The sequence below is a fragment of the Phaenicophaeus curvirostris genome, chromosome 9, assembly GCF_032191515.1.
Source record: "Phaenicophaeus curvirostris isolate KB17595 chromosome 9, BPBGC_Pcur_1.0, whole genome shotgun sequence".
Lineage (NCBI taxonomy): Eukaryota > Metazoa > Chordata > Aves > Cuculiformes > Cuculidae > Phaenicophaeus > Phaenicophaeus curvirostris.
Genome location: NC_091400.1, coordinates 23,675,370 through 23,701,639, shown reverse-complemented (window position 1 = coordinate 23,701,639; position 26,270 = coordinate 23,675,370). Strand labels below are relative to the sequence as shown.

The 26,270-nt window shown below is 42.1% G+C and overlaps 1 protein-coding gene across 1 annotated transcript; it reads right to left on the bottom strand.

Moving 5' to 3' along the window:
- Window positions 1–121: 121 nt before the first annotated feature.
- ANXA11 (annexin A11) lies at window positions 122–25,187 on the bottom strand. The gene is made up of 15 exons (XM_069864249.1): window positions 25,054–25,187; window positions 13,181–13,241; window positions 11,638–11,762; window positions 10,076–10,453; window positions 9,479–9,566; window positions 9,011–9,105; window positions 8,469–8,582; window positions 7,755–7,845; window positions 7,552–7,631; window positions 7,387–7,443; window positions 6,411–6,504; window positions 5,341–5,436; window positions 2,721–2,779; window positions 2,039–2,161; window positions 122–879 (listed from the first exon to the last, which is right to left on the bottom strand). The coding sequence occupies exons 2-15, from the start codon at window positions 13,230–13,232 to the stop codon at window positions 820–822; spliced, it is 1,512 nt and encodes a 503-aa protein (XP_069720350.1). The 5' UTR covers window positions 13,233–13,241; window positions 25,054–25,187; the 3' UTR covers window positions 122–819.
- Window positions 25,188–26,270: the final 1,083 nt, after the last annotated feature.

Sequence of the window (26,270 nt, the reverse complement as noted above, 5' to 3'; positions counted from 1 at the left end):
CTGCCAACACAACCATTTCTGAATAATTCTGGGGATTCAAGCAGAGAACTTGTATGGGAAAACTAAGTTACATAAACAGAGTCATTGCTCACATGTAAATCATTCAGAAAGCACAGTCCTGTGAAGAATTAGAAGATAGACAGCTTTAATTTCATAATCTCTTTTTACATACATATATTTAAGGCACAATGCAAAACATTAAAACATTAACAATATAATCTTTACTACTGTGAAATGTTACTACTGCCTTGTGACAGTCACCCTATCGAAAATGAAATGTGAAACACCTCCTTCTTCAGAACAGTCAAGGAAGAACAAAGAACTTGACAAAACTTCTTTAAAACAGTCTTAACCAGACACAAAAAACTCATGGCTGTTCTCTCCACCTACCGGGGGATAGGCTGGCATGAAATCAGCTCTGCATACAACATACATAAAACCTGCATTACAGTGTCATGCAATGCTTATATAAAATAAAACTTTAAATCATACAACTGTGATTTTTTGGTTCCATAAAACAAATGTTGTTTCAGCATAATATAAGCAGAAAAGAAATAATGACATGTCATTCATGGATTGCTGAGAGTACTACACAGAATCTAGAGCAGGTGGCACAAAAGTATGATATTTATCTTTTTTTGGCATTTATTACCCACTAGTTTTTAACTGAAGGAAAGATATAAGCAATATTATCTTTAAAAATTTAACTGCTTTAGGAGAAACAGATCGTTACATATTTACTTTTGGAGAAAAAAAAAAGATGCTTTAAAGCAAAAACATGAAAATAGCAGCTTTTTAAAGAAAAGCTTAATGCTCCATTTAGTCATTTCCACCACACAACTTGAGTAGGATTTTCCGGTAGTCTCCTGACGTATCACCCTGGAAAAAAACCCAGATAAAGAAAAGTTGAAGACTTATGCTTTGAAATACAGGAAAAAGTAGTCTGTCCCTAAACCTGACGTTAACAACCAAAACAGATGAAGCCAGGGCTGAAAGAAAACAGATGTTAACCTTTTAAAAAAATAATTTAAAAGTCTGCTGATTAGAAATGCCTGTAATACAAGTACACGGTGAAATCTGCTCCTCCCTCAACTGGACCAGAAAGTGTCCGTAGAGAATATATTTCTTCAGCAAACTGAATTTGGTATCAGTTCAACTACTTACCTAGCAACAGTTCAATAAAACTCCCTACTGAAAAGCTGGCTTCCAGAAAAGGGTATGAAAATACAGAAAAATTAATACAGAAGTTCTTTACCTTGCAGTAAATGTGGATGTTTTTCCAGCGGCAGCAAGTGAAAGTTTATTATGTTCAAACATTAAAAACAAAGCCCTGATATCAAGAGATCTAAGCAGTATTTTTCCACAGCTGGAGAACATCTCTTTCGTGTCATAGGTAGTGAAACATGGACGCGCACACAAACACGCACCTAAAAGACTGAAAGATTCCACAAACAGCAGCAACTAATCACAAAAGGCCCTGCTAGCCAAATTTTGCCTGGTGCTCTTATAAGTAGAAAGCATTCCCTGGGAGCTGCTCATGAACTACTTTCAGCTGATGGGGCTTGCCAATCCTTTTCACAGAGCACTTTCAGCTACTGCATTTATCTTATCCTTCATCTTCAGGCTTGACTGACAACTGTTTCATCTAGATCACACTTATTACAGTAGTGACAAAGAGATACCTCAAAGATCAGGATAAACCCTGTGCAAGTGTAAAGCACGATGTGCAAAATATGGTGGCGGACTCACATAGAGACATCTTGGTGCACACTATCCTTTGGTTTCGACAAGATGATATCCAGACATTGGGACAGAGACCAGACTTAAACCAGGTCTCTGAAATCCCTCTGGCCCAATTTCTGTTTCTTTCCCAACTCTCACTCATCTAGTGCTGATGCAAAAGCAAGTGCTGTCTGTTCTCTGGCACTTCAGGCTCTGCTCTACCAGCTACAGTCAGCACAGATATCGAGTGTAAGGATCCATGTTCTACTAGCAGAAAGGACATCATGGCAGGGAAGATAAAAGCTCCAAGACTTACAGTGATATCACTGTAGAGGGATTTGCCATACATCCGCTTGTATTCTGTACGTATGTCCAGCAGGTCAACCTCACTGCGTGATACCATGATTCGAATCAGAGTTCTATCTTTTGTTCCTGCTCCCTGAAACAAACAAAACAACAATATGTCACATAGTGTGTGGAAATCCTGAACGATGCAGCATTAAAATAAATCATCACCCCACAAATAGCCAGCCATTTACAAGCACAACCCCATTGACTTCAATAAGCTTGAACAGATTTCAGTCTATCACACTTCAATGAATTAAATTTACTGACAGGACACTAAGTTATTTTTCTGCACAAAAACAGTTAGGAAAAAAAAGAGAGGGGTTGTCAGAAGGACAGGAGGTCATGAAAGTTTGGCGAATTTAATGGCCTATTTATTTATTTCAGCTAGATGTCCCTACTTCAAAGACAATTTTCAATGAGTCTTAAGCATATTTGACTTTGTTTGTTTAAAGTGTGGTTGTATTCAGCTCTTTGTTCAGTGGATTAAATTAGCTAAATTCTTCCAGCCTTTCATAATAATGACTGCATCGTGTTAGTCATCTGCTCACTGAAAAAGTGGTACCTTCAGCTGAACAATTCATCCCAACAAGCTGTACAAGCATTTAAAAATAAAACACTCCAAGTTTATGTATCTTGTCACAAGCACCTACCTTCATAGCCTTCTGCAATCTCTCTGCAAAAAAAGCTGGTGTGTTCTTGAGGCACTTCACTGCAAAAAGAAACAGAAATCAGGTCTTTGGCCTCAATCAGAACTCTAAGTCATTTTTTGAGCTTACCCTAGATACTCACATGCTTTAATTTTACATAAACATATGCTTGATACAATGCAGCTCCCACTCCTCTAGCCAGCCACTGAAATGATTTTTAATCCAAACAGTAGCTGCCATAAAGTTAAAGAACCCTCTACACTTCACAGCTCAGAGCAAAGTTTTCAGTCATTAGAAACCATGTAGCGTGAAGTAGCCATCATGAATCTTTACAGTCTAATGACCAGATGCTTGCTTACGAAGGGAAAAGAAGGGAAAAAAGAGGATGGGGAGGGGGAAGAAGGCTTGAAGGAACACACAGTGGTGTTCCTGTGTTTTCCCTATTTAACAATTTTTAGGTCATGCATCTACAAGTACAACAAATTCACATCCTGCTCTAACACAAACCACCTATGACAGAAATCTCACCCCTACTGAAGTGAGTTACACTTTCTTTTTTTAACCACAGGGTTCACCAAGACTCCTGAAAAATTCTTGACGTGCTTATTCAGTAATGACTGGATTTGATATTTAATTAGCACAGTTCATTAGAAATCTTCAAGAGCCAAATCTAAATCAAATTATTGTCATGTTAATCAGGATAATCCATCACTCATCAGAATTAAAATCTATACATTGATCCTATGATGGTTACAAGTACACAATCATGCAATCTCCAGCAAAACAAACCACACCTGACTTATCTTTTATAGCACAAAAAGGTATCAAAAGCAATCACGCAGAATCAATATAGAACAAGAGGGGTAAATCTAAATACATGTTTCACAGCAACACACACTTTATAGAGGAAAAAATACTTTCCTGAATAGGAAAATGTAAATGAGAGAGAGCAGTTCATCACACACAGCTGTCAATGATACGTATAATACAATTCATAAAACAAATGACAAATGAAATGCATGTTTCTTTGCCACTGTATTCACTTAAAACAATGCACTTTAAGATGTTTGAAGATGTTATTGTAAGTTACCAGTTGTACAATCCAGAAAGCTTTAAAGAAAGCAAAATTAAATATTTTCAATTAGAAAACCTTTTTTTTCTGAAAATAAGGTTCACAGAACAAATTATACTAACATCATTGAATGAGATATATATATATGTGTGTGTGAATATGCATACATATACATATTAATAAACCAACCCAAAATCTATTCAACAGAGGAGTTATTCACTGAATATTAAAAAACAATTCTTGTTCAAAAGGCTGTTGAATTATTTGCAAGCTATAGTCTTAGTGTTGAATCTGTACCTACATGGAGTCAAAGGACTCCCAAATTCTGACAGGACAGTTTCTTTACTGTGGCAATCTTCTGGTACAGACACTGGGAAATACTTTTCTTTCCCTGTGTTTGGTTTTCTAATGATACTTTTTGAGGTAACAAATTTTGAATCCTGGAAAAGAGCTGCAAATGTTTCACACCAACAGAGCTGGACCCAGTCTGGATCATTAAGAGGCCGCTGCAACGACAGCTTGGCCAAATAGAGTTAGAACAATAGTTCCATGGTTTGCATATGCAGAAGAAAGGAACGAAAATATGAGGCTTTGAAAATTGATTCCAATTTTGTTAGAAACTTCCATGGAAAATATCTGTTGCAGTTCTGCCAAATGACCTCTCCCATCTTGTTTTCAAATGACGTAAAGTATATTTGTCATATTTATTTCATTAGGAAATTTTGGGGTTTTTTTTCTTTCTTGTGACATCACTTTTTAGTCATTACCACATTCAAAACTAAAGAAAACCACTTCTAAGGCTTTAGATGCCACAGTAAATTCACAGCAATAAACAGAAAAAGAAATGGAGATGTAAAGAAACAGTTTTGTCTAAGAGACAAAAGACGAGAGAGAGAGACAGAGAAAGAGGACCACAATTCCATCCAGAATAAAAAATTCCAAATAAAACTCCTGCACAACAACCTGAGCCCTTGTCCCAACCTCATGGAAACTAATGACTGCCTCCCAAGGGGCAATAGCAGACTTCAAGTAAGAGTCTTTTCTATTTGAAGTCCTGCAAGCACTTAAAAACAGATATTTAACAAAGCTGTAATCATAGGAAATATGGAAAAAGTAACACCTTGGCAACCAAATTTAAGTTTTCTTTCTACTAAAAACAGGTAGAGATAGAGGTAACTAATTGAGTGTCAATGACTGTATTTTGCTTGATTTCCAAAGCTGTCCCAAATATTCTGTTCTCACTGACTCAGCGGTTGGCACAAGTTCTCATCATTTCCTAAAACAATGCCAAGTAGCAGTTAAGAATCCTCTCCCCACCTAAACACGTGGCATTTAAATCCTCCTGCTGCCTGAAGCAGAAGTTTTATCTGTCATTTGAGGTGAATCAAGTGCCCTGCTTACCAACCACAAGTGACTTCAAAAAAAGCTTAACATAAAAAGCAGACAACTGGAATTACTACTATGAAGAATATCCTCCGGTGGACTCAGATGCCACCATCTCAGCCAGCTGTAGCGGAATACCAGGAGTGAACTCGCTAAGACAACACATACCTACTGCCAGCATGCCCTTTTCCAGGTCTCCAGACATTTCACGGCATATGCTTTGTTCAATGTCCCGGTTACACATCCTCTGGTATTCGGTGAAGACTGTTAAGAGAAGAGAAAGATTTCAGGAGTCAGCCTCACAAAGAGAGGTGGCGCTGGTGCATGCTAGATAGCTTCATTTCAATTGCATTTCTCAATTTGACGCTACAGTACTCTCAGTCAAGTTTTAACATCTCAAAGATGCTGGTAAAGGGTCTGGAGAACAAGCCTTATGACAGGCGCCTGACAGAGCTGGGGTTGTTTAGCCTTGAGAAAAGGAGGCTGAGAGGAGACCTGATCACTGCCTACAACTGCCTGAAGGGAGGTTGTGGTGAGGTGGGTGCTAGTGTCTTTTCCCAAGTAACAAGTGACAGGACAAGAGTAAATGGCCTGAAGTTGTGCCAGGGGAGGTTTAGTTTCGATATTAGGAAACCCCTTCCGTGAAGAAATTTTATCAGGCACGGGAATGACTGCTCAGGGAAGCGGTGGATTCCCCACCCCTGGAGGTCTTTAAAAGACAGGTCGATGAGGTGCTCAGGGATACGGTTTAGTAGTGGGCAGGTATGGTTGGACTCAACAATCACAAAGGTTCCAACTGCAATTCTATGATTCAACCACGTATCATGTTGTTCTGTTTACATACCATCATACTCTTTTTAGCTTGTCTAGTTCCGCCCTTATTTTTAAAGGGCTAGGCCAAGAAACCACTGTAAATGAATAGGGAAAATTCTTCTAGGGAAGATTTGGGTGTCAATAAAATTGAGAAGAAAGCATTCGTGTTCTAGTTTTTTTCAATTCTTTTATCAGAGAAATATTTGAACAAGCATGATCTCTACCTGCTCTGATATCAAAAGAAGGTGATGGTCATGTGCAGCTCTTGTGTACCCTTTCCCTCAGCAGAATTCGCCCTACTTTTTATTGAGGTACCATTACACCCGTTTAAGAGAGGGGGAAATTCAGACACAGAGGGGTGTTCTGCAGATTTATCATTACATGCAACAGATCCAAGTTACCACTTATGTAAAGGACACCATTACCTGCTCTGAGGTGGGACCTGCTTCTTGCACAGAGAATGGCATTGAACTTGGATTCATCAGTTCCTAGACGGTTCTCTCCAGCTGCATAGAGGTCCTAAACACAGGAGGGAATTCACAGTTCATTACTCAGAAAAGCACGCAGGCTGAAAAGCTGAGTTACAGATCTGCATCCTTACAGCCTCTCCACCTTTTATACTTATTTCCTAGTCTATGCACTGCTGGAAAACAGGAGCAAGCAACAAATAGCAACCAGTTCTAACTTTCCTACAATTCCCTATGCTTGCTGTCTTCCTAGCTTACTCATGCATAAATGCGCAAACTCAAGAGTTCCAGATTATCGAACAGGAGAAAACTGTTTAAAAAGAACCTGAAAGTGGTTCTTCCTAACAGGGCATATGTCTAGCTTTTCTTTTATGCCTCTACATATGCTCTTGTCTTTTGGCTACGGTATACTACATACAAAGCTAATTACATTGCTATTTATATGATAATAGTATGTTGAAATGATCCAGGGTTTTCTCTTTGCTATGTGGTGAAATGGAAAACACAAAAAGTAACACGACAAGAGTTAGAGAGTCCTAGTTGCTGCAAAAATCCAGAGCTCCTTAAATAACAGGCAAAAGCTAATGCAGGTGTTGAATAGATTAAAATGGAATCCACAAACATATCACCTCAAATCTTTTTGGACCATTTCCCTTAATAAGCAGCACAACAGAGTCACCCAACAGCTGGAAAAGGTAGACCGCTGACAGAATGAGAGACTGAAAAGCTAACGGGCTCTATTCCCAAGAGCTTCCTCTCTGTCTCGGAGCTACATAGCTTTGTCAGAGCTTTTCATATCACTTCCATTCCCTGAAACATAAGCACTTCATCAGGAGAAGTCACAAGGTGACTAAGACTAAGAGTAAGCAGAAGCCGCACAGTCAAATTTCAGTGTACAGACCATACTTAGACATGATGAAAAGCTTCTACTGACCTGCACATCTTTTTGGACAAGAGACATGTCAACATTTGTACTTTCATCTCTGTTTCCCTGAAGGAATTTGAAGATACAGAATTGTTAATGGTGGGCCTTATTTTCTTCTTAAAAACATACACACAAAAAAAAAAACCAAATTCCAAAATCTCAGCATGCAAGTACCTGAGCAAGTGAAATTAAAAGCCTCTGAAAGTGTCCAGATGTGTCACTTTTTATTGCTTCCTCCAGAGTTTTCTTAAATTCTGTAAGAGAGAAACAGTCATGAATCACCATATAAGCCTGTTCATTTCATAAATTCACATTGTCAGTCAGTGAGCAAGGGAGAAAAGGACAAACATTCTCAATGGAACTGTAGCAAATCTAACCTGTTTTATAGACACGGTTGAGTTCTCGAATATGCTCATTACTGCGAGAAGCTAAGATTTCAATGAGACAATTCTCATCTGTGCCAACACCCTAAAAGAAAGTATAAGGAGAAAACACACTCTTCAGTTTCTCATCTTACTTCTACAACCTAGTATAAAAGAAAGGTAATAAAATTACACCACAAAATACAAATCAGAATATCATTGTGTTATAAATGTCAAAGCAAGTAGAACACTACCCAAAATCTTTACGAGCCTTGTCTTCTGAACTATTTTTGAGCAGTTAAGTCACTGGGAACTCTACACTGCGCAGTTTGACAATCAGTTCCACCACAACTCAAAGCAAAAGCCCAGAAACAAAGGTGCCTCATGCAGTGGCTGGCTTAAAGGACAGTTATCTCAGTGGTTTACTCAAGACTACGTAATAGATGAATGGCAGAGACTGTTAGAACTCAGTTTCTGCTTTTTGGGGGTTATTTTTCTATTAATATTTTTTTGTTAGAACACAAACCTATTAAACAGTCTTTACCTTTAACCTATGTGAATAACATTTCTCAATTTTACTATCATATAGCTCCAAGATTAATCAAAGAGCAGGATGAATGTCTGGGCAAAGAGGAGGGAATGCAAGTTCAAGCTTTTAAATGCCAACCAAAAATTTTATCAACTCAAATATTTCCTCTATCTTATAATTTTTTTATCTCCTACACAAACCTTTATAGCTTCCTTGATTTCATAAGCATCAAACATGATAGGTGTCTTCATCATTGCTAAGATTGTCCTCTCAAAGTTACCTGATAGCTCAGACTTGAGATCCTTGATCAAATCCTAATGAGAATTAAAAACAAGTTAAAATGCATGAAGACCAAAACTGACAAATATAAGCACCAAAATTGAGGAGTTTAATTAGAATTTTTTATGCATAAGCATCAATAATGCATCTTCAAAGTAAAGCTATTCCACTTAACAACACTAAAACCAGCAAAACGCAACATGTATATCTAGATAATTAAGGTCCAGTTCAATAGACTGCATGGACCAAACAGTCAAAGTAACCACTTCGCAGAGAAACTGCTTTATAGGTTTTATCTGAAACAATACATGAAGAAATCAAGAGCGGGTAAAAACAGAACCTCAAACAGGCTTGTGAACCTTCTTCCCCTGAAGTAACTTCCAATATTGTCTTCCAAACGCTAAATCTTTTGACTTCCAGTGAGGCAATGCAGGTCCTTACTCTGTTCTCATGATGTATTTACCTTTCCATAAGCTGTTTTGAAGGACAGGATGATCTGCTGCCGTTGCTTGTTTGAACGACTTCCAAGACAATCGATAATTGCCTGCTCATCAGTTCCTGTACAGGCACACAGACACCACAGAATGAGCATGCACATAATGTGAGGACTCAGCTTTCCTTTTCCATTTGTTCACATCTCATCCAAACCCAGCTGAAGGACATGTACACCTTTAATTCATCCACAGCATCTCCTCTTGTGTATAACCACAGTACTTCAAGTTCAACTCCAAATTATAAACACAGAAAAAACAAATACCAAACTCATGAAGTTGTTTATGCCTGCATGAACCTCTGATAATTCTACTGATAACCAAGAACAACCACATTTGAACTACCCCACTTAGTACACATATAACACTGGAAAAAGGCAGCGAGGAATGAAAGCTGCAATTCTGCTTTTAACTGAAATGTAAATCCACAGACTGCTCACCAAATCCCTTCATGGCCTTCCTTAAGACTTCAGCATCCTTCAGAGGGTCAAATCCTGATGCATCAGTGATTGTGCCTCGGTTTCCATGCTAAAATCAGACCAAGTTGAGTTGCATATTAGTGTTAATAAAAGACTGTGTTTTACTGCTTAGGGAAGATGACTGCTTAACATTTTTCTTTTCATTAGAAAAGTAACAGACAAAATTCAAAAGAACCTCACCTTAAACAATTTGTTCATATCTAAACCCAAATTATGAGAAAATGCAAGGTCAATAAGGTTCGCCAGTATTAAATCTGCTGTCCAATATATTATATACACTGTATATACACCTGGCAACACTTTAACATAGGAAAGGTAAATTTCATTAAATTTCAATTTATATCAAACCTTTCTTCTTGGATACCGTGGTAAAATAGCATTTGTTTCAAATCGTTTGAGCCTACACTGCTTGCATTTGGAAAGGTTCCATCTCTTTAGTCAAACTTCATTTGATGACTTTTTTCAGTTTCAGACTCCTTTTACACTTTGTAGACACAAAAAATATAGAGAAACATATACACAGTCACATCTCAAAACAAAAGCACTGAATGTTCTTACTGTTATAGGAGAGACCGTAGGCCCTGCAGTTCCTGGGTAAGAGGGCATAGAGGGATTCACAGCTGGGCCTGGTGGATAATTTGGCACGGGTTGCTGCCCCGGGTAAGCTGCTGGTGGTTGTCCTGGATAGCCTATGGGCTGCTGGCCAGGTGGTGGTGTGGGCTGGCCTGGCACAGGGCCACCTGGGTATCCTGGGTAAGCTGGCATTCCTGATGGTGGATTTCCTCCAGGTGGAGGATACCCCCCATAAGAGGGCTGTTGACCTGCTGGAGGTTGCCCAAAGCCACCTGGAGGGACTGGAGGATAACCCCCAGGTGTTGAAGGAAATACGCCTTGTGGTGCAGTTGTCCCTCCAAAGGTCCCTGCCAGGTTGGATGCCTGCAACGACAGCCAATAAAGCAAGAAATGGGAAGGTGTACCAACAGCTGAGTTTCAACAACGTGCTTAGCATCATATAACCTCCCTCCCCATCAGCACAGATTGGTAGTTCTGCATCTGCAAGAGAAATTTGCAGTAGTCATGCCTTACAAGCAAGACGGATGAAAACCTGTATTCAGTTGACTCTTGCTTTATGATAACCATCAGCTGTTGTACATCAAGAAGCAGAATCAACAGACACATACCTGCCACTGCACTCAGCATTATGCACCGCTCATATGGAAGAACACCAAGAGCCACACAACTCTTAAATCTAAAACTTGCTCCAATTAATCCCAGCAACAGAAAGCTATGTTTATTCCTTCTCTGTCCATGGCTACCTTCCATGACCAATCAGTCCCTCTTCTGCAAAGGAATTGGAAGAACTGACATTTTTTGACTGGGGTTCTCAGAACTCAGTTGCTGTAGATATTGGTAAGTGTACCCTAGATAGTTTGTGGTTCATTTTGACTGCTGCTTGCCAAATCACTTAATTTAATCGCTGCCTCAGAAAGGCATCTATAATGCAAATACCCTCCTACAAACTGTGCATTTGTTATGCAGCATAACAGATTTCTGAACATCGAGTTGTCAGAAGTGTCACTCACTTCTACTCTATGCAAAAAAGAAAAGTCACATTGGAAAAGTCTGCACTTTCTTCAATCGATGTATAAGGTTTTTACTGCCCTCTGTTAAACATCAGTGCTTATATGAGACAGCTGGTCCCATACCCTTTTCAGGGACCTCCAGTTACACAGCCTTGTTCAGACCAGCCAAAACCCAGTAAAAGACAAAACCTGGACTGTGTTTGTCAATGTGAACGTACTAACAGTGGATGCTCACTGTTAATAGTCTGTTCCCCTATTCCTCTGCACAGAAAAAGCCAAGTTATATTACTTTTATATCCATAACTTTTTAAATGAGGTTTCTAAATCAATATTTAACTAGTGCTCTGCTTTCCTAAAATAAGGAACAGCTTGCAGTAACTGTTTTCTTCAACAGATGATATTGAACGCTCAACACCTCAACAGATTAGACACAAAGACACAGAACTCAACTGAGAAACTTCTCAATGGCAATGCCAGAAACACATCTTTACACTTAAGGAAGTCACAGTAAAACACATAAAGTGAAAGCAAACTCACCATTCCAGCCATGTAGTTGGGATTGAACTGACTGGCATAGCCGGCCACGTTGTCTAGACCAATTGGAGGTGGATTTGAAGGCGGATTTGAAGGTGGATAGGCAGCACCACCCCAAGGGCTGCTACCTGAAATCAAACAGAGCCATGCTGAAACAAGAAACTACACATTTTAAACTTACTCCTTACTACTTACAATTGTAATGTAAGGTCTATTGACCACTAGCAGTTTAGGAGAGGGAAAAATCAGCTGGAGAGGTACAGGGTGGCAGTGCAATTATGATATAAAGAGAAGCCTCACTGTATATTTCTAATCATGTTATTATTGAATCTGTAAGGTCCCATTTAAAACAAATCTAAACATACTTGAAGGTAGACACTCAAGGCCCAATACTGTAAACAATATATTTTGGCTAATAGAGTAATTTCCCTTAAACTACAAACTTATCTGGGTATTACAGTAGAAAGATATTAATTCATTTTAGGCTGCTAATTTGAGAGATATCTACAGCACACGATGCAGTACGTTCACAGACACCCAAGTCACAAAACTTGGCTGCACACAGCAGTACAGTCTCCTCTGCACAGCAGCTTGACTAAGCCAGAAAATTCTGCTGAGACATAGGATTTATCCTCCCAGGCTGGTCTGGCTTCTCACTATTTCCCCTTCCTGAGTCAGCCTGCCTAACTCCACAATTCATCATACCCATATGACTCCAGTCCTTTCTTTCTACCAAAAATACTAAAGACAACAAAGCTCATTACCAACAACTATAAAGCTCACCCTGATAATAAGCAGTAGTTACAGATTTCATAAGCTTCATATTATCATCATCAACACCCTTTATATCAGCCCTCTCACTTCTACATACAACCACAGAATTCTACAATCATAGAATGGTTTGGGCTGGAAGGGGCCTTAAAGCCCATCCACTTCCACTCCCCTGCCCATGGGCCAGGACACCTCCCACTGGATCAGGTTGCTCAAAGCCCCATCCAACCTGGCCTTGAACATCTCCAGGGATGGGGCAGCCATGACTTCTCTGGGCAACCTGTGCCAGTGCCTCTCCACCCTCATAGCAAAAAGTTTCTTCCTAGTATCTAACCTAAGTTTAAATCTAACTTAATGTAGTCATCTGCCTAAGAACAGGGCTAATGTCATAATTAAAGCCCTAGTTTTTTGTGGGATATGGTTTTAAATCATGTAACTGATTTCTCCCCATACTCATTTTTCTCACCAGCTGCCTTCAAGACTCAGTACTGACAGGACACTGTTCCTTGGCATTTGTTGATTTTGGTCAAATTATCACCATCTTTTAGTGCTGTGTGCTTCATTTAGAATAAATTAAAATGGACCTTAAATTAACACAGAGTAGAGCACTCATATAAATCAGAATCGCCAGCCAATATTTAATAGGGCTTAACAAGAGAGCACAGAAAGTTTTGGTGTATCAAGAAAATCCTCCACAGTCTTGTTCTTTGTCCATGCCACCTTTCCAGTCCAGAGAGGTCCACCATTTAATGTTTACTTCATGCAAACAGCTTACCTGGGGCTGCTGGTGGGTATCCACCCGCTGGGGGATAGCCAGGGTAACTCATCACAAAGACCTGAAAAGCATGTGTGACAAGAGTTATTTTCCACAATGCTTCACTGGCCACACCACATTCAATTTACAGGCAAGATGTTTGCAGTAGCCAGTTACCAAAACTCAAGACGTAGACTGCACAAGCTGCACTAGCTTTTCCCTGGGAAACCTTTTCCCGTTTCTGTTTGCAGGACCAATAACCACATTCAGACAGCTGAGCAGTTGTAGAGTTACTCCCCAGACTATTATTCTTACTTATTTCTGTTACTACTTACTGCACACTTTGTCTATTACATATTACTTGAATGCTTTATTGCGCTATTTAAGTCTCAAGAAGTTTGCAACCTATACAGAACAGTCTTATTAACCACAAGTAGAAAATCAGCTGACAATTCATGTCTTCAAATGAAAAATTACATGAGAAGTGTTAGAAGGTATTTAAATGCAAATGTCTGCAGAAGTGCAAGGTCAGAGTAAGAGGCAGAAGGGATATGGTTCATTTGTAACAGAATTTATAGGTGCTGGAGCATGTCCAGAGAAAGGGCAATGAAGCTGGTGAAGGGGCTGGAGAACAAGCCTTATGAGAGATGGCTGAGGGAAATGGAGAAAAGGAGGCTGAGGGGAGACCTTATTACTATCTACAACTACCTGAACGGAGGTTGTAGCAAGGGGGGTGTTGGTCTCTTCTGCCAAGTGACAGGCAATAGGGTGACAAGAAAAGGCCTCAAGTTGTGCCAGGAGAGGGTTCAGATTAGACACCAGCAAACATTTCTTTACTGAAAGGGTTACCAAGCACTGGAACAGGCTGCCCAGGGAGGTGGTGGAGTCACCATCCCTGGAGGAGTTTAAAAGATGGGTAGACAAGGCGCTCAGGGATATGGTGGACAGGTATGGTCAGACTCTACGATTTCAAAGGTCTGTACCAACCAAACAATTCTATGATTCTACAATTTCCATAAAACATGAAGGGTTTACTAAAAAGGATAAGATCAGTGGAACAAAGTGGATGTCTCAAAGCTGACAGTGCCTTTGTCAGCACAGAACTGCACAAAATCCTTTGCTGTCCGAAGCAGAAGAGAGGGTCACAAAGGAAGGACAGCTTAATGACAGGCAAAACAAAAATTACTTTCCAGAATACAGAAAGCCTTATTTTAAACACAACAACTACCAGGAAGAAGGGTAAAAGTAACTCAAGCAGTTTGTTCCAGACAAAGAAAACTTTCACTATCAGTCTTAACATTTTCGAGGTTATTTTTAGAGTCAATTGCAAGCCTATTTTTAATCCGCTGTGCAAACACTATTCCTTTCTTTCACCTAAAGCACTGCCTTTTGCACCTGGCTTCTTGTACTGTGTTTTGGATTTCAGTTGTGGAGTTTTCTTTTGAGTTTGGGTTGGGTTGGGTTGGGGGGGGCTGTTTTCGTGGGATTGCTTTCCTTTTGCATAATCATGTTCATTTCCCTTTCTGGTTTCCATGGCTTTTTTGCATAGCAACAGTGGAATGGAAAAATACTACTTTTATTTTTTTTAAAGGAAAATACAATTAGGAGAGCCTCCATTTATTTAAAAACCAGACTACACATTGTATTGTCTCATTAAAGTTTAAAAGAGAGAGAAATGAACTAACAGAAATTGCAATAAACAGAGCAGATTAAAAGTTATAGCCTTATCTTACTTCTACTCCAGTATGTAAAGCATCCAACAGACTCAAATAGGTGAAGAGAGTTTCTCAGCATAAGAAAAAGCCTCTTTACCCATAAATCTATAAGAGATGCCTTTAACTTGCAAAAAACTTTTTCTGTGCATGCAAATTTAAGTCCTGCCTTCCCAATTGTGCCACTTGTTCATTCTCCATCCTGCCTACAAAAAGAAGAGCAAAGTGGGGTAGAACCATCACCCCCTTCTCTTCTGATGGGTGGAAGAAAGTGAACAGTTCACCCAGTTCACACACAAGGAAACCAAGCAGGAGACACAAATGGGAAACTTGCTGATACTTACAGAATCAGGCTTTAAGTTAGAAAACTGTCCATCACAAACAGCAATGATTAAACCTCAATAATGATCCAGGGAAGTCAAAGCCACCCGCATCCATCAGAGCCCAATCGTACATACTCAACTGTAAGAACAGGCGACGGATTAGCTAACGTGCACTGTTCATAACCAGATTATATCTGAAGGGCAAAAGCCCACAGGAATCTTTACAACCTATTAGATGCCTACAAGATGCTCTCCATAGCATGGTAACTGTTCTTTCCGCGTTCCCTTTGGCCTTCGATACCAATGAGATCTTTCACTAAAGTGCAATCTAGGCATATTGAAATAACTTAAATATCAAGGCTGTGGCTAGCATTTATTTGACCACATCCACACAGAGCAAATGACATTCTACCATGCCACATTAAGAAAAATCTACATGTTCAAACAGATCCCAAAGAGGATTCTTGAAAGTTCAGAATAACACCACTACCTACAAAACAGCCACTCCCCTGCCTCACAGAGAGGAGAGGTGTTTTTATCAGCCCAGCTGCTACAGCATGAAAGACAATAAGCTTTTCATTATACAAGCACTCCTCTATATAACTAAGCTTTATGCAAGTTTTCATGACATAGGCAAACAGAGTGGGCAACTGCTACAGCACTAAATCTGGCAAACAAGACAATTACCATGCAATACACACAAGGGAGTGCAAACTCCATACACAGCAGCCAGCAGGGAGGGGAAGTTTATTTTTCTGAGCATGCCCAATGCATATCCTACCTTAAGATATGGTTCCTGTTGGTGTCCTTTTCTGATACTAAAGCTAAACCTTGAGAAACAGGCTCTGGTGGTCATCCCATCAGACCAGAGAAGTTGTGGGTGTCCCCTCCCTGAAGGTGTTCAAGGCCAGGTTGGATAAGGCTTTGAGTAGCCTGGACTGGTGGGAGGTGTCCCTGCCCATGGCAGGGTCCTTGGAACTGGACAGGCTTTAAGGACCCTTTCATCTTAAACCACTCTATTATATTGCTGAACTGCAGGGATCATAGAATCATGAGTTTTGACTTTTGAATATCCACTGATGCTAAATACCAACATAAAGAGCATAAAGGAACAGCAGTGACCGCACGGGGCTTTTTTCAATGCTCCAGAGAGACAATGTCCCAGCCCAGACAAATGCCATCACATTTCACTGCAAATTTACAGAACATGATAAAGCCAAACATATTAATAAAGCTGATGCAACTTCAGGTAATAAAATCCATACAAACAGCAATAGCAAAATATTGCTGTCCCAAGGGAATCATAACTGCTAGAGGCAATGCCTGCTGCTACTCATACAAGGACTGCTAAAACCTCAAGCTTATGAAGCCAAAACAGAAAAACCTCAACATTTCTGAGCGGAGCTAGGAAAAAAAAACAAAAAACCAGCAGGCAGCTTCCTCTCTCCTGCACTTCGCCATGCTTCTCAAAGCCCACGTGGGCAGGTTTGGCTGCTGGTAGGAGCTGTCAGGCCCTACCAGGCGTTGGGATGGCGTAGGTGGTTATTACCCATCACTCAAAAAAAAGCCAAAAAACTACCACAATCCAGATTCTTAGTATGGATCAGTATTGTTTTTCTTAGAATCACAGAATGGTTTGGATTGGAAGAGACCTTAAAGCCCATACAGTTCCACCCCCTGCCACGGGCAGGGACACCTCCCACTGGATCAGGTTGCTCAAAGCCCCATCCAGCCTGGCCTTGAACACCTCCAGGGAGGGGGCAGCCACAACTTCCCCGGGCAACCTGTGCCAGGGCCTCCCCACCCTCATAGTGAATAATTTCTTCCTAATGTCTAATCTAAATCTCCCCCCTTCCAATTTACAGCCATTCCCCCTCATTTAATCCCATGTAGAATGTTCCTTTCAGATTAAAAAAAAATTAAAAGAATCTTTTGGCAATTAAAGCTTAAGTTGAGAAATACTGCCTAACTTTACCAGCAACCTGAAATAAATGTTACTATATAGAAACATTCCACTCACTTCTTTGGATTGGTGCATTAATCCAGGACTTTTCCAAGCAGAATTTTTTGCACAGGCAAAAAAGATCCACAAACACACTGACTTCTCACATTCAACCTCCTTTGCTGATCATCAGTTTTTCTGTACTTCATGAAGCCTCTGTTGGCCACTTCTCTAACTTAATAAACACACCCCTAAATTAACTTTCCCAGCTGTTCCCACAACCTTGTTGCCATTTCACCTTCTAAGACCATCTTCCCAAATTTCTTCTGCTGCATCCACAACATCTTAATAAAATTTTAAGTGATGAGTGGCACTGACAATGAAGTGGTGAATGGAAGATGTCCAAGTCCACTCTGCTATGCAAATACTGTGGGAACAGCAAGGTCTGTGTTTGCTCAGCCATAAAACAAGTAGTACATATGAGGAGGAGAAAAAATCCAAATGACTAACCAGCACATGGAAAGAGAGAGTGTCTGGAAACAAGTACAGAACAAATGCTGTTAAGGCTCCCATTGTTCACCCTGCAGGTCTACCTCAAAACTGTAAATAAAGATCTGAGGTTTTACTCGCACAGTGGACATCATCTTGCTTCATGCTGCAAGCCATGAACTGCTCAGGCTCTTTAGCATTTTCCTACTGCTTTGGCAAAGCTAACAGGGAACTGACCTCCTTTAAGCCACAGCACAGCAGAAAAGCACCACAACTGGAAATATTTATAACAAAAAATACAAATCACAGAATGTTAGCAGAATCTGAAGGCTGCCAGAAAATTTCTGGTTCAAAGTGTTGTAGAAATAAGCTCAACAACTTTATTCATGCCCAGTCCTGGTATTTAGTGGTGGCTGTTCAGGCTTCAGTTATATCAAGATGCAACATTTTGAAGGCAAAACCAGATGAGAAGACCATAACCTGTATTTGTTAAAAATAATGTACCAACCAACTCAAGTTAAACCTTTGACCTTTACTCCTCCTCCAGGTTAATTACGAGGATGTAGTAAAAAAGGCTGCCTAAAGCTATAAATGACAGAACCTCTTCTGAGACTCACCTCTCATTGCGAAACCAGCAGAACAGAATTTATCACCTTACAATATGGTGTGGATTTTTATCAGAGGTGAACTGAGGCATCCACTACTGTGCTTTTGCAAGACAAGGATGAGCCACAGTCAGCACAGAATCATGAAATCATTGAGGTTGGAAAAGACTTGTAAGATCACCCAGTCCAACTGCCAGCCCAACCCCACCACGCCTACTAAACCATATCATTAAGTGCCACATCTACATGCTTTTTGAACACCTCCAGGGATGGTGACCACCACTTCTCTGGGGAGCCTGTTCCAATGCTTCACCACTCTTCTGGTAAAGAAAAGTTTCCTAATACCCAATCTAAACCTTCCTTGGCGCAACTTGAGGTCATTTCCCCTTGTTTTATCACTTGTTACTCGGAAGAAGAGACCGACGCCCACCTTGCTATGACCTCCTTCCAGATAGTTGTAGAAAGCGATTTATTCCCCCAGCATATGGTTTCATTCAACATCTGTGACTTCTGGGAAGATCACTGACCTCTTTGGGTTTACGTATCAGCCCTTACATATATACTAAAGACAACAAAACCCAAAGAAATTAACGGAGCTGCACTGACCGTTGAGACCCACATGCAGCAAAAACATGAGTGAATTCCAGCCCTGATCAAGTTTTCTTTTGAGCACACTCTTGCAATGTTCTCTTGTAATATTTATAATACAGACAGCCAAAACATATACGACAACACAGATAAAGATGCTTTCCTAAATACACAACAAGCAAGAAATAATACCAAAATACATTTATGAGATGTTTGAAGAAATAATAGAGCAAGGTTGTTCTATTTCAAACTCAGAATCTGTCATAGAAAAGAAATTGTTGCAAAAAACTGTCAAGCTATAAATAGTCTGAATTATGTTCTCAAGTGACTAATGCCTCAGGGATTTATACTCATCTATTTTAAGTTTTACCATGCAAGAATACTTCTTTATATCATCACTGCAAGTCAGAATAGATAAATATTAATTACTCCACTTCACTAAGTACACTCCGTGTGGAAATCCCACAGAATTAAAGCAACAGTGTGATATTTGTACTCTTTTAAAAGAGTTACTAGAGAAATTCCCAATTGTTTGTTTCACACCACCAATTTCTAATTAGCTGGAGCACAGAGCCAGGGAGTGTCCTTGCTGTGAAAGCTAAGGCTCCAGTGCTTCCCAGCCCTGTGAGGCAACAGGATCAAAACTATGACAGAAGGTTTCCATTCGGTCCTCTGCCAGTACTTCTTACGTTTACATTGTTTGGGGCTGCAGAAGCAGGCAGATAACACAGAGTTGTTCAAGTGACAACTCCCCAAAGAAAGGCACTTACAGGACTTGCGTGGGACCTTAGGAAAAAGCTGTATGGACATACCCTATACTGCACACAAAACATTTGTGCTTGGTACCAGGCTGACAGCCTTGGGACTCCCTAGCTGAAAACCAGGTAAATATGAGCTTACAAGCATGTTATCTTTGTCTTAAAGGTGACAGCTTTCATTCTTTCTAGGCACCAAAGAGCTTAAACACACAGCTGTCCAGGAACACCAGGAATCACTACTCACCAGAGAGCAAATGGACACCTTTTGCTCATTCTTGACTATACATAAATACTGATTTTTAGTTGATCAATGACTTCTTTACAGTAATTTACTTATTTATGGAAGAACCAATTTAGTAGAGTAAACTATAGAGGCAGGTGTTTCACAACAACCAGAGACAAGCAAAATTAAAAGAAAGCAAGACTATGGCCTTCAAATCCAGTCTGTGTGGGAGATCAGCTTTAGTCTTTAAAGCTTAGTACTGAGAATGAAGTATTTCCTTACCTCCCCACCCCGAAATCCTAACATTTGTAAAACACATTTCTTCTCCTAGCTAATGGAAAGCCAATTCTTTTCAAAACTCTGTTGAGTGCAGCTGATAACCAGTTATTTGGAGTACAGATAGCTGCGCCGTTCACAGAATGAGCACAACTTCTGAAATTTAAAGTTGTTCTCCCTCACAACAATACAAGGGATGTTCTCACTGTCTGCTTTAGGCAGCTTAAGCAACTGATTTAGAGCAATTTGCTAAGCTAAAGTTAGAAATCTAACAAGGTCTTTGGGAATACAGATTTGACGCGTAATTGAATCGCCCCTGAGTTCACTTCATGTGCATATTGACTGAATGGCTATAGTGATTTAAGACTCATTTGGATCTTTAATACAGGATTAATTTGGTTGACAGTTCTTAAGCCTACAACAAGCTGGGATCCAAAAGCCTTAATGGGGGGCTACCTCTCCTAATGATGAAATGAATACTAATTAATGACTCCAAAGAAGGAGGAAAACTGTGAAGACCAGTGCTTCCTGAACACAACAACTGAGTTAAATCTGGAACAGAGTGACCCATTGGTGACACTTTCCCAATACCCTCAAAAAAAACTGCCCATACTTTGTAGTAAAAAGCTTTTAACCTTCCCTGTTACCAAATCAGACAGTATCTTCTCTCTCAAACAGACAATGCTTAAGGAAAAAAAAGAAAACAATGACTCAGAAGGACTTCTTCCCATTTCTTTGAATGTCTTACACAAGATTATTGCTACCAATGGGACAGGACAGTGATGCTCTACACCAGATTGTTTAGCCTCGGGAAAAAGAGGCTGAGAGGAGACCTTATCACTGTCTACAACTGCCTGAAAGGATGTTGCAGCAAGGTGGGTGCTGGTCTCTTCTCCAAGTAAAAAGTGATAGGATGAGAGGAAATGGCCTCAGGTTACATCAGCGGAGGTTTAGATTGGATATTAGGAAAAATGTCTTCTCCAAAAGAGTTATCTAGCACTCACATAGGCTACCTAGGGAAGTGGTGGAGTCATCATCCCTGGATGTATTTGAAAGACAGGCAGACAAGGTGCTCAGGGATACAGTTTGGTAGTGGACAGGTATGGTTGGACTCAATGATCTCAAAGGTCTTTTCCAACCAAATGATTCTAATTCTAACAGTACAGGGAACAGGAATAGGCCTGCATGGGGTTGTGTTTACTTTTACAAGAAATATGTGAAACCTGTTCAGTTGAAGTTCCTACAATCTAATGATAAGCACCAACCCACACTGGGCATCTGTGACAGCTGAGTTGTACGGATACAATTTCATACACACACACACATGCCCACCAGCTGCTAAGCATAGGCAGGATCGGCTGCCTGGTCATCATAAGTATGTAATAGAATTCTCTTTGAAGGCCAACAGCAAGTCCCCACTCTGACCCATAACTGACTCCACGCTCACACTAGCCACGATCTGACCTCCTATCAAGATTTTGTAGTGCACTCTGATAAAATCTGGAACAAACATATAGCAACAACAGAAGTAACACACTGTAAATACTCACTGCTGCCCTTTGGATTCTTACTTATCTACTACTTGCGGTACTGCATTACATTCTTCCCAGCTTGGGGAACTGCCTGGAGGAAATTCAGCATTTACACTACATACACCTGCTGTCCTGGCAACAGCAATAGCAAAAGGACTGCTGTTAGTCAGTTGTACACATAATTCAAGGTAAGCCTCTAACTGCAACTTGAAGCTGACAGAGAAGTTTCTATGGATGACTACACAGACTAAAAATAAATAAAACTTCCCATTTGTTCAAAAGCCCTACTATTTCCATAGCCAACACTAAACCATCTGCTCTTTTTGATTACATCTCTGCTTTAACTATAGCTTCCTGGTTTTATCCGTATATCGCTATCACAGGACCAAGACAAGGTCTATCTTCACTCCGATCAATGCAATACTATAGAACAAACCTTCCAGATGTTCAATCTTCCAAAACTTTAGCTACAGCTCTAGGAAACAGCATCTCCTGCAGCCTTCAAACTAGACAGACTTCTCTTGCCTTGACTTTTTTTCTAGTAGATCAGATGACATATTTTAAGTTGTTTTCTAATACTACAGTCTTTACCATGCTTTTTCTTTAATATACTGTATTGACTATGTAAATGTATCCATCCCACCGTGGCTTCATCACATCTTTTCATGACTTTTCACCTTTCACAGAATTTCCATTCTATTCAAAATTTCTCGGGACTACAGAGAACAAACTAAAGAAGCGATGTAGCACACAAATGAGTGCAGCAATTGCCTGGAGACCTGTGTTCACTTCTGGAGTCCTCAGCACAGGAAGGACATGGATCTGTTAGAGCGAGTCAAGAGGAGGCTACGAAGATGATCGGAGAGATGAGCACCTCCCAGACGAGAACAGGCTGAGAGAGTTCGGCTTGTTCAGCCTGGAGAAGGCTCCATGGAGAACTTAGAGCAGCTTCCAGTACTGAAAGGTGGCCTGCAGGAAAGCTGCAGAGGGGCTCTTTACCAGAGAGTACAGGGACAGGACGAGGTGGAATGGTTTTAAGTTGAAAGAGTGGAAATTTAGATGAGATATTAGGAAGAAATGTTTTCCTGTGAGGGTGGGGAGGCACCGGCAGAACTTGCCCAGAGAAACTGTGGATGCCCCATCCCTGGAGGTGTTCAGGGCCAGGCTGTATGAGGCTTTGATCAACTTGATACAGTGGAAGGTGTCTCTGTACATGGCAGAGGGGTTGGAACTGGATAACTTCTAAGGTACCTTCCAATCCAAACCATCCTGTGATTCCATGACCTATTCTACTCCAGAACTTTTAAAGTCCACATTCAAAGACCCAGCCTTGGAGGTATGCCAGATCCCTGGAGGTGTTGCCCCATCCCTGGAGGCATTCAAGACCAGGCTGGATGGGGCCTTGGGCAGCCTTATCTAGTGGGATGTCCCTGCCCATGGCAGGGACTTTGGAACTAGATGATCTTCAAGGTCCCTTCCAATCCAAACTATTCTATGAAAGACACGCTTTGGTTCTGAACCTCACCACAAGGTCAGGCAAGAGAAAGGTTCATAAATATCATTGTTGTAGACAAAAATCATTAGGCCCTTCAAAATCTTGCTGAGTCTGTTTGATAGATGTTACAGCATATTATATGCGGCGCTTTGGAGTCAGAAGGCAAGAAGTCACAAGAGTAGTTACAGAGGCACTTTCAGGAAACAAAAAATCAGCGGGGACTGGCCCACAGACAAAACTGGATGCAGTGTCCAGCCCAAGTTATCAGCTGCATCAGTGGGAGGAGAGCAGTCCACGTGACTCTTACAGCACCTCTAAAAACAGGAAATGATAGAAACAGCTGAGCTACAGGGAAAGCGTCTGCGCACTCAAGCCTTACAGCAGCCACATACGAGGACTGGCCCTGTGCAGTTTCTGACATTACACACTCCAGCACAGCACTGACTCATGCAATGCAAACTACCGTGTGTCATGAGGTGTCAGGGAATGAATCCCCTCCTACAACAGTCAGGCTTTGAGATGCACAAAACCGTATTAACTAGCTCCTTCATCCAAACACATTGCACCAGGGCTTTTCCTTCCCGGCAGCCTGTTTTCTCTCCACACCTTCACCTCAGTTCTGCCTCAGTGCACCTGTCCTCTTTTTGCTAGGCTCTTTTCCCTGCTTGTGCCACTCCCTTCCCTCAACTGCTCCTCCTTATCAGGAAGAGTCTTCCAGGAACCACCACTGGTCTGATAAACAAGGAGAAACCATCCCAAGAGGGAACTCCCCACTGCCTAACCTCTCTCCTCTGGGGACAGGGAGAAACTCTGCTTTTCTGAATGTTGAGATGATTATGCTGTTGTCTGTCTTACATGAGGTACAGCAAGAGCTGAAGAGGTTCTGCCTTAGGACACTTAAGTACACATCGCATAAGAATAAGTAAAGTATGTTATGAGCAGTTTGTAGAAAAGGAGGTTTGGTAACAAAAAGCATTGTGTAACTGCCCTGACAAGACTACAGTCCCAGGCTTCTTTCTCTCGTTAACCATACACATCAAAATTAACAGTTCGAGGTCAACAGAAGATGCAGGCAAAGTACCAAGCCATGACTGCAAGTGCAAAACACGAATTCTCTTCTGAAACAACCTCACCTGCCTGAGAAACAAGAGCAGCTTTCTAAAACCACAGAGCTGCTGTGAGCCACCACCTCCATCAGCACCAGCCCCTGGGACACCGCCTGTCGCCCCAGACTAGCGTCACGCCAGGCCATTGCTTGCCACCCCAAGCCAGTGTCACCCCAGGCTGCTGCTTGTCACCCCAAGCCAGTGTCACCCCAGGCTGCTGCTTGTCACCCCAAGGCTGTGTCACCCTGGGCCAGTGTCAATCCAGATCCCAGGCTGTGCCACCTCAGGCTGCTACCCATAACCCCACACCCCCAGGCTCATGTCACCCCAGGCTGCTGCCTGTCACCCCGAACCCTCAGGTCAGTGTCACTCTGGACTTCCGGGAGGGTGTCACCCTGGGCTGCTGCCTGTCACCCCGTGAGTCCATGTCACCCCAGGCGGTGGCACCCCAAGCCAGTGTCACCTCAGGCTGCTGCCTGTTACCCTGAGTCCCCAGGTGAGTGTCACTCCAGACCTCTGGGTTGCTGTCACCCCGGGCTGCTGTCACCCCAGGTCGCTGCCTGTACTGGGGACCCCGTTCCAGCGCCACCCCGGGCTGTGTCACCCCAGGCTGCTGCCGGTCACCCTGAGTCCCCAGGTCAGCGTCACCCCAGCCATCTGGGTTGGTGTCACCCTGGGCTGCTGCCTGTCCCCCCACGAGCCCATGTCACCCCAGGCTGCTGCCTGTCACCCCATGAATCCATATCACCCCATGAATCCATGTCACCGCAGCCCTCTGGGCCGGTGTCACCCCAGGCTGCTCCCCGTGCCCCCCGAGCCCAGGTCCCGCCGTCGCCCGGTCCTACCGCGGGTCCCCGGCAGCCGCCGCCCCTCCGGAGTCCCGGTCGCTGCGAGAGGAGGAGGAGGAGGAGCCGTGGCCGCGGTTCCTTCCGCCCTCCCCAGGGCGATGGGGGGGAGCGGGCAGGGCTGCGGCGAAGAGTCACGCGGAGGATTGGTCGAAAGGAACCTTGAATTCCATCCCGTTCCACCCCCGCCACGGGCAGGGACACCTCCCACGGGATCGGGTTGCTCCGAGCCCCATCCGACCCGGCCCTGAGCTCTTCCAGGGATGGGGCAGCCCGGGGACAACCTATGCCAGGGCCTCCTCACCCACAGGAAACGATTTCTTCCTAAAAGCTCATCTAAACCTCCCCTCGTTCAGCCTAAAACCGTTCCTTCTATCCTCCACTCCCTGATCAAGAGCCTCTCCCCGGTTTTCCCATAGTGGATTAAGGACTAAGGTCGGGAATAAGCTTACTTAATAAAATTAATCAATTTAATTAATTAATCAGTTTTGTGACTGGCTTGTGCCAAACATGGACCCTCCTCCTCAGGGGGTGAGACTACAGCTCAGAAATTGCAACTCGTCAATTACGGTTTAGGAATTTCTGAAGGAAACAATTCCCAAAGAAGGGGGCTGAAGCCAGGCTTAGGAGTTACACAACCTAACTGCTTGCTTATCACGACTAGCCTCAAGATGTACGGAGTGTCTGGTAGAAAAATATATAAACTGGGCCAACCCCCGCCCGGGGAGGGTACATTTTACGGGATGCAGATCCTGGCCTCCCAGCTGGCTAAATAAAGGTGCTTCGGCTGGCAGTCCTTCTGTGAGTTGATTCCTCTGAATCACTAGCCCCTTTCAATACTAAGATCTCATCTCAGTCTCCCCTCTTTCATCTTAAAGCCATTCCCCCCATCCTGTCCCTGCACTCCCTGCTCAAGAGACCCACCCCAACATTCCTATTGCCCCTTTCAGTACTGGAAGCTGCTATGAGGTCTCCCCGGAGCCTTCTCTTCTCCAGGCTGAACAAGCCCAACTATCTCAGCCTGTCCTCAGACGGGAGGTGCTCCAGCCCTCGGATCATCTCCATAGCCTCCTCTAGACTCACTGTAACAGTTCCACGTCCTTGGTGTGCTGAGGACTCCAGAACTGAACACAGGACTCAGGTGAAGTCTCACCAGAGCAAAGCTGAAGGGCAGAATCCCCTCCCTCGACCTGCTGGCTACATTCCTTCTTATGCAG

Bases quoted from the DNA above. Each gene is read 5' to 3' on its own strand.
- ANXA11 (XM_069864249.1), bottom strand. From the start codon at position 13,232: ATGAGTTACCCTGGCTATCCCCCAGCGGGTGGATACCCACCAGCAGCC. The intron at 7,846-8,468 runs GTTTGTGTAGGA...ACTTTCTTTTAG, and splicing joins AAATCAAGGAAGCTATAAAG to GGTGTTGGCACAGATGAGAA. The intron at 2,780-5,340 runs GTATGTGTTGTC...TTCTTTTTGCAG, and splicing joins AAAGGGCATGCTGGCAGTAG to TGAAGTGCCTCAAGAACACA.